General features: G+C 43.1%; 1 protein-coding gene across 2 annotated transcripts in view; it reads right to left on the bottom strand.

Moving 5' to 3' along the window:
- The window catches only part of PLXNA1 (plexin A1), a 340,506-nt gene that overhangs the window by 145,009 nt on the left and 178,255 nt on the right, over window positions 1–17,242 (bottom strand). For both annotated transcript variants that reach the window (XM_063121369.1, XM_063121370.1), the window contains exons 5-8: window positions 8,085–8,185; window positions 2,771–2,894; window positions 2,400–2,553; window positions 1,392–1,491 (exon numbers count right to left, since the gene is read on the bottom strand). In XM_063121369.1, the coding sequence (XP_062977439.1) occupies window positions 1,392–1,491; window positions 2,400–2,553; window positions 2,771–2,894; window positions 8,085–8,185 (479 nt within the window). The remainder of the gene's footprint in view (window positions 1–1,391; window positions 1,492–2,399; window positions 2,554–2,770; window positions 2,895–8,084; window positions 8,186–17,242) is intronic.

Genomic DNA, 17,242 nt, shown 5'->3' with positions numbered 1-17,242 from the left:
TTTACATAGGGTGACTGATCCCAAACTGGACTAGGTTTGTGTTCTTCGCCAGGGTGTGGTCCCAGTCCATCCACCTACTCTCCTCCCTTGGAGGCTACACAACAGACCTGGGTTTTTAAAAGCCATCATACACAACATAAAGCAAATGAATGGATTGTAGCAATATTTGGTGAAAGGGTTTGGAACAGTCACTTTGCACAAGGAAATCCTTTCTGTCAGAGACCATACCATAGCCCCACCGTGGATGAGACATGGCAACTCTAGCATGTAGAGATACTTATTGAAAGCAGATGCCAAATAAGTCCTTGTTTATTTCATTTGGAGCAACTTTTCAAACAAATGCCTTCCAATACACAGAACTTTCCATTTCACCATTCCAGCCCACCATCCAAAATCACTAGCAGGCAAATGTTTCCCTCTGGATAGCAGAATCAGCTTTATTCTATTAAGTGTTTCTATGAGAGCTAGCTAGATACTGTGGAAGTGGTACTATTATTCTACAGATTGCTATGAAGAATATATATTGGGAGATCATTGATTTTGTTTTGCTGTTGTTCAATATGTAAAGCCTGCTACCATTTTAAAATTCAGCTTACATCAAAGTGGAGTTCTAAATTAGAGCCTGCCTGGCGTTGATGAGCTGTATTAAAACTATACATGGTTTTATCTCTCTAACAGATGCACCCAAATCAAACTGGGCTGCCAATAATAAATTCGCACTTATGCAAGGAACATAGGAAGCAGCCTTATGCCAGGGCAAACTCTATAACCACCTAACCTGGTATTGTCTACTTTAATTGGCAACAGCAGATCTCTACAGTTTCAGACAGTGGTCCTTCGCCTCCCCTATTATCTGATCTGTTTAGCTGCAGATACCTAAGCTCTCCGCAGGTGTAAACAAACATAGATAAATTATGCTGTCCAAATTACAATTACATCACTGGCAGAACAACAAACATACAAACCTCCCCCACACATAGAACTTTTTATATAGAATCAGCACTTTTGTGCTGACATTATTTACTTAGATGCTCCTGACTAAACCAATTCTTATGCCATTAGTTGAGGAACACAGTTCAGCTGCATTTCACCTAGACAAAGAAAAGGGATAATCCCCTCAACAATACTTGATTTCAGATGCCCAAGCAGCTTCTTAATCAAGGCAGACTTCAACAGTAAGACAAAACGGCTTTGCTTTCCTCAAAATAAATATGCAAAAACCCAAAAAACATCCTCTGTGTTTAATAAGATCCCATACAGTAACCTCTCTCCTGCCTCAACCCCACCCCCAGTTTGATTCTGTCTGTCACACTCTATTCTCAGCCTTCTCCCAGAATAAGCTCAAAACCTTGGGGAGGTGTGTGTAGGGGTAGGTGTTTCATGTCACTTACGATTGGTGAACACTACAGTTGTAAAAGACAAAATCCACAGCAGCAAACTTCTTCCCAGTCTCCTTGGATTTGAGGTAGAGCTTTACCACTCGTTTATCACCTGGAACAGAACAAAGCAGGTACATAGATCAGAGATTTAGGTGAGACCTTGCACCGTGAGCATCTGGGAAAATAAAGCATATGGTTTGGCCTCAGCCAAATGAGCAAGGCCTGCTGTGGCTTTGACTAAGCTGAGAGACAATCCCAATGAATCCCAGTTAGTGGACAAAAGCATTGGGCTGGATCTAGGGATGTGGAAATCAGCAAAACATGAGCTCATTAATGTTCTCTGAGTTCCGCCTGATACTTGGTGTGACTTGTGACTGTATCAGATTGTGAGATTTTCTTTTCGCATAAAAATCTTCAGTGCACATTAAAAAGTACACAATCTCCAATTCGTTAAAGTGAATTTGAGCACATGTTTTTAAAAGTACACATCTTCCCTACATGTTTTTCTAATGTACGCATTTTTCAAGCTCCCTCCAGCCCCAGCATTGTACATTTGGGAATGTATGAGCTTTGACCGCAGACTGCACTCTCATTCATGTTCAGTTTTGGGAGGAGCAAACAGGGTAAATTCTGGTCATAAACAAACTGCAACAAATTCATCATACATCACTAGTTGGATCTACTTTCATCTTTCCGCCAATGTAATGGATACTGTTGGCGGAATGGGACTTCCCCATCTTCTCCTATCCCCTTCAGCAGCATCCCCCCACTTGCACTCCAAATATGCTCAAGAGGGCAACTTGTGGCCATCTAGATGTTTTAGCTTACAAGTCCTATCATCCTTCACCATTGGCTAGGCTGGCTAGGGTTGATGGGAGGGCCACACGTTGCTCACTCCTGTCTTCCAACATTTGTTGGAAAATGCATGTTCTCTGAAGTAAGTAGCCAAGAATTCTACTGCGCAGAACATATTTTTCTTGACTCCACTGATGCAGGCTGACAAGAAATGCCAAAACTCACCTCGTCCCCTAGTAATAGGGATGACATCTTTTGTAGAAGGAGAGCTACAGTAGATCCTACCATCTTCAATGCGACTTTCAGACTCTGTAAAATCTTCAAATGAGCAGTTCACACCAGCAGAGAGATCAGGGACATTCCAGGCCTGCAGTACCAGCTGAGAGGGGAGGAAGGAGAAGGTCACAGAGAAAACTAGCAAGCCTATATTCAGAGGACCATTCAGACAAAGGACATAGCAGCAAAGGCCACATATTGCACCTTTCCCACAAAGCCCAACTCTTCCAGACTGATGAAACATCCTGAAGGCAAATACTGGTATTAGGCAAGGGTTACAAAAATGAAGCCTATATAGGATTCAAGCCTAAGTGACCTACCTCGACTTCTGACTTGGTGACTGATATATTTTTGGGCTGGACAGTGAGCTGAACACACTGGCGTAGATCTGAGGCAAAGCGCTGAAGCTCATCAGCTCGTTCACACCGGTCCTTCCGTGAGCAGCTGTGGGGAAGTAGAATAAAACATCCAAGAGATTGTGGTGGCTTTTGTCTATGTCCAAGAACGTCTGTATTGTGTTGCAACATCCACAAGATAAAACTCACAAAGGCCTCTCTTAATTTTTGTCCTTTATTTATTCATTTATTTTCTTGCCCATTTTTGGTATGAAAAAAGCCCTCATGGCAGCTTTTACATTTCACAAATAATAAAATAGAGATAAAATTGTTGTCAATATATACATAATATGCCGTGCCCTCACACTCAGCCAATTAACACTATTCCATTATCCCCGTGCATCCTTTTCACTCACAAGGTTCTGTCCTATCGTCACCCCTCCAGGCTTCAAAAGGCTCACCACCTGCTTCTGCACACTTCTCCCCTTCTAGCAACCACAGAAAGACGCTCCCCATCAGAAACTCATTCAATGTAAGTATCTCCCTTATACAATTCACCCTCTTTTCCTATATTATATTCAGGTCTGAAAACATTTAGTGGCTGAAAACATATAACTGAAAAATAAAATATGAGTTTCTCAGTGCTTCTTTTTGCCTCCATGAAAATTAATCTCGGGGAGGGGGAGAGAAGAATGTAACTTTTATAGAGCAATCATATGCATGTCTACTCAAGAGAAGTAAGTAAGAACACATAGGACTGCATGCAGCCTTAATGGCACAACAACCATTCCTTTTGCTGTCTAGAAGCTATGAACTAGTTATTGAGCTCTGCATACTATTGCAATTAAATTTGTGTTAAAAGATGGTATTGCTCTTCTGGCCTTAGGTAATTTAAAAGCTTAGGTTTCTTTTGTAAAATTAAGTAACACTCTTTTACTTTGCAAACCAGGTTGTTACTTTTTTACATCAGGCTATTGTTTAACCTTTATCACTATATGTAATTTTCCTAATGGCTTGAAATATTGATCTCTGTGGTCCAAATTTAATTAGTTAAACTTGAATCATGTTTTTTTTTGGGGGGGGACATTATTTGGGATCCTTGTTTCATCTGCATTTGGCAATTGCATGTTGTGCAGATTGTTAGACTAACACAATAAACTAAATTAACTATTTACTTAGAACGCTGAGCGGCATCATCATCATCTTAACGTTTGTATAGAGCTTGCAGGTGTTCAAAGTACTTCACATGCATTTTCTAGCTGTAATATTTGCAACAACCCTGTAAGGTAAGTTCACAGAATCATAGAGTTAGATGCAACCTCAAAGCTCATCTAGTCCAATTCCCTGACAACCTTCCTTGAAAGGTGGCCATCCAGCTTGTTTAAAACCTCCAGCAAAGGAGAGTCCACCACCTTCCAAGGCAGTGTGATCCAGTGTAGAACAGCTCGTGCTAATAGGAAGTCCTTTTTCTTTTAATTTGAACCCACTGGCTCAGATGCTACTTTCTCGAGCAGCAGGAAACAAATTTGCTCCATCATCTCTGTGACAATTCTTTAAAGTATTTCAGGATGGCTGTTACATCACCTCTTAATTGTTTCTTCTCTAGGGTAAATATACTCAACTTCTTCAACCTTTCCTCAAATCTCCAAACCCTCACCAACTTGGTCACCCCCCTCTGACATTTTTTTAGTTTGTCACTATCCTACTTAAATTGTAATGGCCAGAATCTGCCACCATGGTCATGGTCATGGTCATGGTCATGGTCATCATCATCATCATCATCCATACTGCGGAGGTTAAGAGTAGCTTGCCTCAGACCACCTAGTGAGTTCATGACAGAGGCGAAATCTGAATGAGGCCTTCCTGGTTCCTAGCGCCGTCTCTTGACCACAACACTAAACCACTGATACAAACAAGTATCTGTACATTTGTATGTCTGAACTAAACTCTTCTTCAGGTCAACATACTGCAAAAGCAGCAGGACTCATTTACTAATGCATGACACCACCTTTGCGCCATGGTCTTTCCATTCCTCCTATTCTGCTTCCTTTGCCTTCCTGCCTAAGGGCTCCCATCATTCTCATCCACTCTCCCTATCCTTCACAAGCAGCTCTGGCTCCGCCAGGCCTTTCACCAGGGCAGCCACTCCCCTGCCCCCGGAGTCCTGCTCTATCCAGGTACACTGCGACCGTTTAATGAGTTTAAATGAGTTTCCTTTGCTTCTCCTCCCTGTATCTGCGATAACATTATTTCATTACGGAAAGCGTTTTAATTAAGCAGAGGGCAATACAGAAAAGCAGATACACATGCACCTTTCAAGGTCCCAGTAATCTCAGCGATTTATCTCTTCAGCAAGTGCCAGCGTGACATCGCGCCGTGCAGCTCCTGAGCCACCGCCGCATCCCACCCATCTCCCTGAGGTGCTTCAGGGAAAGAGATGTCTCTGAGTTTAATTAAAATGCTCCACATGGCTAAACAGTCAGGGCTCTGTAGCTTCTAAGGAGGTTTCCCCCCTAAGCCTAAAGAAAACCCCTCCCCGTGCATTTTTGTTCTTGTTTCATTTCTCTGCTTTTCTGATGCCGTTCTGTTCCCATATGGGGCCCACGAGCAACCCCATAAGGCCTTGGGTTATACTATAGGCCAGATTAGATCACTAGCAGGGAGCTAAATGGGCAAATATACATGATCACAGAGAAGAGTCGAATATTAATGAGGGTAGAGGATAAAATATGGGGCTTAATGTCTAGATGTTGGCTTATAAGGGACACGCTGCCTATTAGACAGACTAGTGTTCATATTGTTTCTCTGAAGATAAAACAGGATTATTCCTTATAGTTCATTCCCACTTTGCCAGATGCTCCTGGATTGGCCACTCTGGAGAAATACAGTCTCTGTAGCTCCCTCGATCAGGGCCATTTTCGAAGGGAATCTCTAGAGCCCTTAACTTCTATCCCAGACTGACAAACAAGAAGCAATTTGGCATCTGTATTTAAGTACTGTCAGCCATCGTAGCTGGAAACATCTCATCGCCAAAAGCCTTTTTGCCAAGATGTAGAACTGTATTTAAAGGGAATTAAAATAACTTATCTTTGAAGTACAGGCAAGACAAGGATAAGGTGCTTTCAAATTTAAGGGCTGATAGACCCTAATGATTCTACATTAAGGTTATTGGCTTTCATCTTTCTCCCAGTTTGGACCATTCCATAGTTGATAATAGTTTTTAATAAATCACTGTTAAGATGCTGCTATCTCTCAAAAAATGCTGGACAACTGGCTTCAGGGCAGTGAGCTTCTCTTTTGGAAAGATGGCCTGGATCAATATATACTGTGGAGGAGCGATCCCTGCTGCTGTTCAGGATGGAAAGCCACTGATTGAGTCCTCAGCCACCCACACATTTGGCGTGCAGAAGGCCTGGTGCACTAGGCAACTGGCAGGTCAGAGCAGACTGCCGCCAATCAGTTCTGCAGCATATAACATGGACCGCAGAGGCGACAACAGACTAAAGATGCAGACTGGACAGATAGGCCCACTTCTCCCAGCTTGATACAAATGGATGAAGACTACAAACTAACTCCCTTCTCTACTCCCCAGTGCCAGTTCCACATTCATGCCCATGGCAGCTCAGCAGGGTAAGAGAGTCTTGCTAGCTGCTGCAATGGGCAGAGCTATTAGTCACTGGGAAAGTCGGGGCGAAATCTGCTGAGCTGCCCTCTTTTCAAGGTGTGAGATTCAGGGTTGAATATACACAACAGAACTCCGCAAGAGCACCTAGACTAGTCACCCAAGCAGAGCAGCTAATGTGCCAGCAGCACACCTCTAGGAGAGACACAGGAAGGGAACAGAGGTAGCTGCAGGCTTGTGGAGTTCAGGAATGAAGGGTTTGGAAGAATTGTATGCTGGGACCAGAAATAGAAGGGCATAGGAGAGCTTCAAATTCAGGGTGCATCACTTTCCATTGTATCCTGCAAAGGTTATTTCTAATCTCTTCACAAGAAGACTAGCTGTCATCTGCACTATGGCCAGGTTTTTAAGCATCAGGCTTAAAGCAACCCATCTCTCACCATGGGCTATATCAATCAATCCTGACATTTTTCTTGCACAGAACATGGACACCATAAGTGTTTATTATACAGATTAGGAAGTCAATGCAGCTAGAAGCTTCCTTACATATATATTCATGGCAAAATAAAACCATCATGCCATACTTCCCACAATGGTGTACATGGATTTTCTTATACAGAAATAAGCTCCCCATAGGAGATATGCCATGTCTATACCTCCCTGTCTCATCGCATAATCCTCATAATAATTATAACAAAGAGTCTAGTGGCACCTTAAAGACTAACAAGGTTGTTTAAGGTATAAGCTTTCAAGGACTACAGCCCACCGCAACTCTAGTTCACAAAAGCTTGTGCCATAATAAATGTGATAGTCTTTAAGGTTACAGAAAACGCTACCACTCTCGAAATCAAAACCATATATCACTTTTTGAGTGTTCAAGCACTTCACATACATTATCACCATAATTTGGAGAACAATGCTCAAAGCTGTGAGGCAGGTCAGTATTATTCTCCACATATTGAGGGGTGGGATGGGGTTGAAGCTAAGTGACAGTAGCTTCCCTAGTGAGTTCCTGGCAGGGGCAAGATCTGAACCTTTTTGAATTCCATGAGAACATGATCCCCACTAGAATAAAACAAAGACCCATCTAGTCCAGTATTCACTGCTCTATTGTCTTTGACCATGGAAGCTCCATTTAGCCATCATGACCAATATACTCCAAACAAGTTCACCTCCTGTTAGCCTTATAGTCACCTTTGTCTACTCCCAAATCTATATGCCTTCTGCCATGTTGCTTGCCTATGCATGAATTATAATTTCTCTTTCCGTTAGTCAAGCTGTATCCTTCTCTTTTTAAAGTCCAACTTCTTTAATACAGTCTTTTCTGATCCAACCTAGCCCCATATTACACACTCCTATACTGCCATCTTCCTCTGGTCTCCTTCATCCATGGTATTCATTATCATTCCCCAATCTCTCCATATTCCTATCTTGTCCATTTCATCCAGGCCATATGCCAGGACAGGATCTGTATCACTTTTATATTCTGTACAACGCAAAATATTTATATTAAATTAATGTTTAACCGTAGTTGTAGCAGGAATTAATAGCTAAGCTGCTGATACAAGTTCTTAAGCATTTAGAATATGAGAAAGAAGGCTTCCTACAAAGGGCTGGGCAGCCTTGTAGGAATATGCAGAGGGTGTGGGATGCAAACCAAGAATTCTGCATACTTACATGTTGTGTAGGACGCACCAGCCACAGTGAGGATCCCTGGACCCCAGACATAGTGCACAAGTTGTATATTGCTCACAGCTCTCCACTGGCACACGAGTCACCTGGGGACAAGGACAGGAAGCCAAATAAATTCCTCCATCACAGAACTCCAAGCTAGTAAAGTCCTTATCAACTAGAAGCCTATAGTTGTTTTCTTCTCTTCTTCCTTAACCACAAAAGAGCAACAGCTGGGCCAAAATAGCTTCCCCAATTTCATCACATACCTACACCCACTTTACAAGTAGTGAAGTGAGATAAGTTTGGCAACTCGGGCTAAAGGAGGGCCTTTCCTGTGGTAGAGTACTCTTCTTGGCAGCAGGTAGCCACTATTTCCCCCATAATTCCGCTCTGATTAATGCTATACTATTGTTCTGAGGGGAAAGAGTTGTGGCTGCCAGCCACCATTTTGTAAACCCACAATTCCTCTGTGAATCAACTCTGTGACGATGTAGCGCCTTTGTAATGATAACGCAGCAGCCCCTGTCAGGATGGCCAATGGCCAAGAATGCTGGGTTGTGAAGTCCAGAACATCTAGAGATCTACTTTCTGCCCATCAGTACAGTAGGGAATTGGGAGGCGGGATGGTGACTACCAGCTTTGAGATGATCACTGCCACTGCCACAGCCAGAAAAACACCACTGTCGTGGTGAAACAGGTGGCGGCGTTGAAGTAAGGTGAGCTAGGGGAACAATTTCACACACACACACACACACACACTCCACAACAGCTAGTTTAATAGGAAACAAACAAATAAAACCAAGCATTAATTAGGACTGGAACAGTCCTAGAATTCAGAATAATTTCTTCCTTTCCCCACCTTGAACAAAAACTGTTTGCTTGAATGCACTGTTCAGACACAGCATTATCCATATACGTTAGATGGTATGGCATAGCTGCAATGTTTTTATTGGCATAAAGTATGCAATTACACTGAACTGGGAAAAACCTAGACTAGTTAGATCTCTGTAAAACTGGATATGCATAGGGTGCCCAATTAAAGTAGTTCATACTGACAAACCAAAAACAAGTGAAAAGGGTAATTGCAAATATAACCAAGGATTGAGTTATAGACAGGAGAGACCTTCTGAACAGGTAAGACAGAGGATAGGAATGACAGCAAAGGTCTGGGAAACCTCACAGGGACCCTGTTGTTTCAGGGTACATGACGGAGGAAGGGAGGAAAGAAACAGAAGAGCAGGAGACATGCTTTGATCATGGATTAAAATAATTTCCCCAGATCCCATTCCTTGCTACCACCACATTAAAAATCCAAACACCATCAGCAGGCATGAAAGGGTCAACAAAATATAGGTCAAAGCCCAAGGCTTTTTCTAAGCCCAGTGTTAATGATCTGAGGCGCCCTGCTATTTCTTTGAGGCTGGTGATCAGAGCAGAAGGAGGGGGAGGGCAGGCAGAGACCCCACTCTCCGACTTTCATGTCCCTCTGCATTCCCCAGAGGCAACCCTGTGCCTAGGAAATTAAGCACTGGGGCTATTAGTCCAGACCCCACCACAGAGCAGTCCCTTTGAACATCTGCTGAGAAGCAAAAGCTGCTGTGGCAGTTCTGAAAGAGGAGGAGGGAAACGGCAGGAGGATGGGAGTGGCACTGAACGGCACAATGAATCTGTTCTAGGCACAAAGATATTCCAGGATGTTTATGAAACACAGGTTAAAAGCTGCTCAGTGAACACCTACACCAGCAGGAATTCCTTCCCATATGTACCTCCTGGGATCATCTGAACTCCACTGTACACACCAGCACTATCCTAACACCCCCAAATACATGATAATCACCTAGGTTTCCTATTTTTAGTTGCATTGTTATCCCACCTTTCCTCCAAGGAGCTCAAGGAAGAATACATGGCAACTCCCATGCTCTTTTATCCATCACAAAAAAACCTGTGAAGTAGGTTAGAGATAATGACAGGCCCAAGGATATCCAGTGAGTTCCTGGACAAAGTAGGAATATGAACTTGGGTCTCCCCAGTCTAAGCCCAACATTCTAGAATTATAGAGCTGGAAGGCACCTTGTAGGCCATCTAGTCCAACTCTCAGTTTAGTACAAGAAATCCAGATCTAGAGCATACCCAACAGATGGTTGTCCAGCCCCTGCTTGAAGACTTCCACTGAGAAAGAAAGAAAGAAAGAAAGAAAGAAAGAAAGAAAGAGAGAAACAGAGAGAGAGAAGCCAAGACTATGGGTTGCCCATATATGCAGTACATACTAGCTCTTTCAGTGGAAAAAAAAATACTCTCGAAATAAATGTAGGTTGAATGAACACACACACACAGCGGGGACCTATGCATGTCTAATTAAACATTTGCATGGTATCTATTTTAAGATGTTTTAGTATGTTTTAACAATGTATATTATGTTTTAATTCAGTTTTATGTATTTTATATTTACTGTTGTTCCCCGCCACGATCAAAATGGAGAGGTGGGTAAGAAATAAATAAATATATTATTATTATTATTATTATTATTATTATACATACAACTCTGCATAAAACTAACCATACAACTCCGCAAGGCATGTTGTCCACAACTTGGAACCCTGCTTTTCAAAGGGTTCCAGTCAAGTCGAAACCTTGGGGTTGTACGTGCGTAGACACCGTGCAGTCATTCAGCTGAACATACAAAGATCGGAGATGGTACCTGCCATCATGATCTTGTTCCTCTTCTATGTGTGTTCATCACCCTGGATGTGTCATGAAATAGGGCTTTAGAGTGCCAGCAGAACATTCAAATTCCACAGGAGAGATTTACAATAGTTTGTTAAAGATAAAAGGTCTTTCAGAATGACCATATTCAAAATCTATATGATCCCTCAGCTACTACCCCAGCAATTTTGCCTGAAACCAACACTTCTCCATAGACAGCAGGGTGTGTGTGTATATGCTTGCTCCACACTTCTCAAAAGACATATTTAGGAAACTGGCGCTTCCTTGATCACATTCACAGACCATCAAATGCTTCCTGCCCATGGTTCAGGTTCATGCTAACTACTATAGCCATTCAAATCTGAGTAAATATTCTAGTAAATATCATCCTGTATGACCACACAACACACACACACACACACCTGACTTTAAGTTCTAATTACAGGTCCTTCTGAACTCAAAACAGTCTCTCCTCCCACTATGGTTTTTCCTGCATGCAAAATTTCACCCAGCATCTGTGAAAACCTCCAGCTACCCACTGGGGACTGGGTGAGATGTGCTTCTTTGCATGCATATTGGTGTCTGTGCGTGAGACAGAGAGAGAAGCAGGGAGGCAGACTAAATGCCAGCATCTCTCTGTGGATCTCTGTTCTATCACAACACTGCTGACAACTATTGCCTGCTACTATTTAAATAGCCAGCAAGAGTGTGAAATAAAATCTGGCTTCCTAGCAATTGGGCACTTAAGAAATCTGTCTAATTTTAATACTAGATATCAATGGGTCATCTTTCAAGTGTGAATCACTGGAGAATATACTTGGGCCTGTACCTACATGAATTTCATTATGGAAGTAGAGACTTGGATCAGGATAAGAGGAATCATGGTTCAATAACAGAATCACCCTGACAGGTTAACAAAGCCAGAAATTGCTCCTCTCCCGCCTTAAAGCGTTCATATAAGCATGTACAGAAATGCAGCAATTTGAGGGCCCCAAACCAGCACAGCAGTTCACACCCTTAATTTGCAGAAGAACTGAGTGAATGTACATAAAGTATCAGTAAAGCCCCTGTGCTGCTCTCTAGCATAAAGGAGCTGCAGCACAGACCACTTCTTACATAGATCCTCTTTCTTCATCCTAGGACATTGCCTGTGACGAACACAGAGGTCCCAAGGAACAGGATAATGCCTTTTCCACATGATGGGACAAAGGACACTTCATAGAGCCAGAGGTGCAGAACTTCCAAGCCCCCAGTGACCACACACCTTCCCCCTGGTCCCACCCACCACCCTTTCCCCAACAACCAATTATTTTGTGTTTTACCAGCTTTTTTGCAGTTTTTTCCCCATTCCAAAATGTTGAAGGGCCTCTCCTAAGACTTACTACTGGCAGTAAGAGCTTTAAGCTAAAATACGCTGTATTTTTGGTATGTTGACCCCACTCCTTTTCCCCCATCCAACATTGGAATATCCCACCCACCCACCTGAGCTTCTTTGAAATGGAATTTGGCCTTTGGGCTGAAAGACCCCTGCCATGGAGGCCATTTCTACACCTGCCTTCCCCCCACCCCCGCGATTGTCCCGGGATCATAGCTGTGCATCCAAATGACACACAGGGGATCCTGGGAGCAGGCAAGAACTATCCCTCCATTTTCCTGGGATAATCCTTAGGTGTAGAAAGAGCCGAAGAAACAGCCCATCAAAATGGAAACTATGACCAGCACAATATGTTCCACCAAGGTCAGCCCAATGGAGAATAATTCTGCCCCCTAACCCACAAGCACACACACTTCCTAGCGCCCAAACTGGCATCAAAACTACCTTTAGGTGGGCCAGCATACAGGACTGGCAAGCTGTGTTTGCCCTGGTGGGTTATACATTGTCCAAACATACCTAAAGGCTTCCTTGCAAGCCATTGGCTGAGTTCACACCACATGCTAACCCATCCAGTGTGGGTTGCTGTTGAACCGTGGGTTATCGTGTTGTCTAACCACAGTGTGTTTTCCGCAGGGTGGGTTATCATGTTGCAAGGATGCAACTCTTTTTTCACAGGGTGGATTGTCGTGCTGTCTGAACGGAGCATGTTTTCCACAGGGTTGCTCGTTAACCATGCAGTATGGCTTTCTCAAGCTGACTTCTAAACAACACTGCATGGTTTACAAGCCGCCCTGTGGAAAACGCACTACACTCAGACAGCATGATAACCCACCCTGCGGAAAATGCCCTACGCTTAGACATGGTGGGCTGTGAACCCAGCCACAGACTTCCCTTCTAGGCTACGAGGATGACTGCTGATGGGATATGCTTTAGAAACAGGCACCTGTGCCTGCCGTAGAAAGCCAAATGTACTGCTTAGCTTTTTAATCAAGCACTCTACTGCCCAGAAGTCTCAGGAAACAGAGAATTTATGTAACACACACAAGCAAAGACTTTAGGAAATCCTGAAGCATTTCCATACAGAATAACTGAGCAACATGAGAAGAGAGTACCAAACTAAGCTTGCTGACATATGTGGAAATGGAGTGGGGGGTAGCCACTTGAATGATCCACACATATGTCAAAGAGCTTCCTTGAGCACATGGACATATTCCATGTTCTGTATACCATAGCAAGCACTGTGATCTCTCTCAGATATGCTTTATAGGCTTAGCTTCTCCTCCAGCGATCCCTTAATGAACGTACACAGCTCAATCACACAGTCTTTCTGCTGTGTCTTTACTTCCTCAATCAGGTGTAGCATGTGGCATTTTCATCACATCATAAACCTCCAGACCTTGCCTTTACAAACCAAGCTCCACTGAATAGATTGTAAACAGATTTTGCCTCACTGCTGTAAGAAGAAAGATTTAAGCAAATTATAAAGTTTGCAGGATTTGATCTGAAGTTGGGAGGTTGTTGAAGCAAAATGTAGATTTATTTATTAGCAGTGGGATCTCAGCCTCAGCTAGACCATGGCTAAGACAGTTGTTTAAATGCTAGTCTGGAACAGCAAAAGGCGAGGCGCACTTTCACATTCAAGCATCTCAATTCCTGTTTCACTGCCAAACCCTTAAGACTACCATCAAACAGCCAGGTGAAACCTAGTTTAAGAGAATCTTGGGGGATTTTGCATTGCCCTATCCCTCCTCCAGACATTCACCATAATCCCCATTCTTCTTAATCTGACAGCAAGAGTCACCCTTAAAGGGCTACAAGCTCTTTATTAATTGCTCCTCCAGATTTGATTAAAATCCCCTCATTCCTCAGGCCCTTTGAGCTCTGTTACAACTGCTCATTTAATTACTTTCCAGCAACACCCTGATAACAGCAGGCTGTGGATGAGAGCTATTTTCATTAAGCCAAAGGGAGAGAAAAAGGCCTGCAGAAGGCTGGAAGATTCTTGCACCAGTGTCATCGCCTTCCAAAACCTCCTCTCATTGGATCCGTAGAGAGCTGGACACTAGCCGTGAAATGAATCACCACCAAGTTTGGCTTTAAATCATCTCAATGGGTTGTATCCAAGTTAATCCTACTTAGAGCAGACCCATTAAAATGAATGGGACTTAAGGCTGATTAACAGAGCATACAACCCAATGTCAAAAAGGCTTTAACAGAGATGTCCAGAATTAAAAGTACCCTCAACATCCACCTGTTACACTTTTTGCCATCCTTCTTGCTCACCTTCCTCTGGTAGAATACTTGACCCTTCCCAATTCCCACACTGAACTCATGTCACATAGAAGGTAAATATTTACATAGGAAAATAACACTCTGGTTTCATGACTTTGCTCTGCTCTCTGGAGGATGCATGGACATGTCATGGCGGCCCTTTTCCCAGGACACAGTGCTGGCAAAATTCCTTGCACTGGCTTAGCCTATTAAACCTTGAATGGCTCTGCATATTAAACCCATGCTGTTCCCATTTTTTCCTACTTAACTAATATGTAAAAGAGAGTGGGTCTATACATGACATTTTTATCAAGAACTCTGCTCAAAATGGCCTCCATGTGATTCCATATCCCTGCTGTTGACCATGTAAAACACATCCTAGCAGTGGTTGGTGTGAAGATCCCCATTGCAATGCATTAGCACAATGTAGTGACCAGCTTTGCACCTTAACACAAAAGTAAGTATGGGGATAGTTTATGATAAGAATAACATGCTCTCAGAGCATCACTGTTCAGCAACGGCCCCCAATTTGACAGGGGGGTCAGGAAGCCAGAAGCGAGTTAGCCCTTCTTTCTTTAGATAGGACCCAGCCCCAAATCACCCCGCCCAGCAATTAGTCTTTAACCATCTAATTGCTGAATATGGGGGGAAGGGGAGCAGGCCTGAGGATAGAGGCCAAGGGCCTCTGTTGGTATTAACTGCATGGTTATTAGTCTTTAAAAAGGCTCCACTGGAGACCATTTGAAAACCCAATTTCTGCAAAGGGGAGCACTGAAGTGTCTACAGTGCGTTCCCTGTCTAGCTGTGACACCCCCCCATATTCCCCCCTCCCCAGCAATTAGGCTTTTTAAAGCCTCTATTAGAACCAATGGAGGCTTTTTTTAAAAAAAACTGGCTGCTAGGGGAGTGGGGTGAGATTGCAGGGGAGACCCTAGGCTGGATGGCCTGAAGTTCCTGATCCCGGTTCTAAAGCTATTCTGCCTCAGAACTCTCCAAACTCTAACCCTATCTAAACCGAAGCACGGTCACAGGCAAAAGGCATGCAGCCCAAGATTTACCCCTACCCTGCTAAAATGGAACAGAAGTGAGAGGGGGGAAATATCACCTCTAGTCACCCCAGAGACTGCTCCTAAATGGTGGATGAAGCTGTCAAACACCTCACTTTGCTAACGTAACAACCGCAGGCTACATTATCTACATCCTGCACACTTGGCTTCAAATACTGCATGCAGCGGAGACAAATCTGCCTTGCAATCACATTAAGACAGTATGCTATTTTTCACCTAAATGCAACTGGGTCAAAAATATTCACATAATCCAGAGACTCTGGATGGCACTTGACCAGGTCTGGAAAAAATAATAATTGTACATTTCTAGACTGCAAAGAACTGAATATATTTCTAGGGAAAGGGTTGGATGTTTAGGTCCCTGGTTAATCTGGTATCTGGGATTTTTCCAGCCCTGCTTGACCGTGTACCTATCAAAGGCCCATGCAGTCTTTTCAGGACTACTGTTTTCATTAGTAGCAGGTGTGCCACTTCATCCCGTTCCTCCATCATTCCGAACAAAGAAGTCGCTTTTACAGAGCTATTTAGCAACCAAGCATGCAAGCAAGCCTGAAAGGGTTAGACAGGCATGCATTCCGAGGGGAGAGGGGATTTCAGTAAATGTTGCTAATCATTGATAGAGGAGGAAAGGATTCTACACTACAGAAAGCATCTGATTTGATCATTTTGGAGCTCATAAGAAAGGAGGAGGGTAATGTAAAGGTAGATTTCTGCTTCATTTTCTTCTACTACTTAGCCAATCTAAAGAGCAACCATGTTTGTTATATCCATTTCTCTTTCTGAACGGTTTCTATCCTTAGTTCAAAGGGCTTTCAGATTTAATTTTATTTGAACGCCTTTAACTTGCTGTCTAAAAAACAACAACTCAAGGAATAACATGTTGTCTGCATTTTTCTCTTTTTATTTTTAAATGCCTGAATCATCTATTTTTATTACATTTTATTCGATGCATTTGAAGTGCCAGCGTTAAAACCGACGAGCCTAAGCAGGTGGCTGTAGTGACCGGGAGTGCTCTTGAAGCAGCTTTCCCAAAGAATACTGAGCTAGCCACAATCATTTATGTTTTTGTAGCCTCTAGACTAGACTAGTGTAATGCATCTGGGAAGGTTCAACTGTTCCACAGTGCAGCTGCCAGATGGTTGCCTGGGGCTGGCCTGGTGAACCCTCCAACTATAGTCCTATCTGGTCTTCAATGATTACATATTTACTTCCAGCTCAATTCAAGGTGCTCGTTCTTACCTTTAACGTTCTAAAGGATTCGAGTTACTTAAGAGCCACCTTCTCCCATATATGCTTCCTATCACTCCTGCTCCAGGTGGGGATGAGGAGCAGGAACACTTCCCTCAAGCGAGGCCTGCATGGCCCCCATCATTATATGCCCTCGGATGACTGGTCGAGACCTGGTTATTCCATGAGGATTTTGGGACTGTTTGAGGATGTGATTCTGAGCTGCTGATGAGAAGGACCTGCTAGTTTCCTGACAGCCAACTGTTTCATCGCTATGTTTCTATTATGTTATCTAATATTGCTTTGTTATTTTTGTATTTTTATGCTGTTAGATACTATGGGTTCCTATCTGGACACACAATGGAACATGATTAAAAATAAATAAATAAATTCTGTGCCTAAACAAAGAGAGATGGATCCCCTATCAGAGCAACTCTACATACTTGGTTATAATCAGGTATAAATCCCAACACACACACACCCCTCCCCAGTTCCAATCCTACACATTGAGACTAGAG

The sequence above is a fragment of the Elgaria multicarinata genome, chromosome 3 (assembly GCF_023053635.1).
Source record: "Elgaria multicarinata webbii isolate HBS135686 ecotype San Diego chromosome 3, rElgMul1.1.pri, whole genome shotgun sequence".
In the NCBI taxonomy this organism is placed as follows: domain Eukaryota; kingdom Metazoa; phylum Chordata; class Lepidosauria; order Squamata; family Anguidae; genus Elgaria; species Elgaria multicarinata.
Note: the sequence above shows the minus strand (reverse complement) of the source record. Positions and strands in the feature narration are given on the sequence as shown.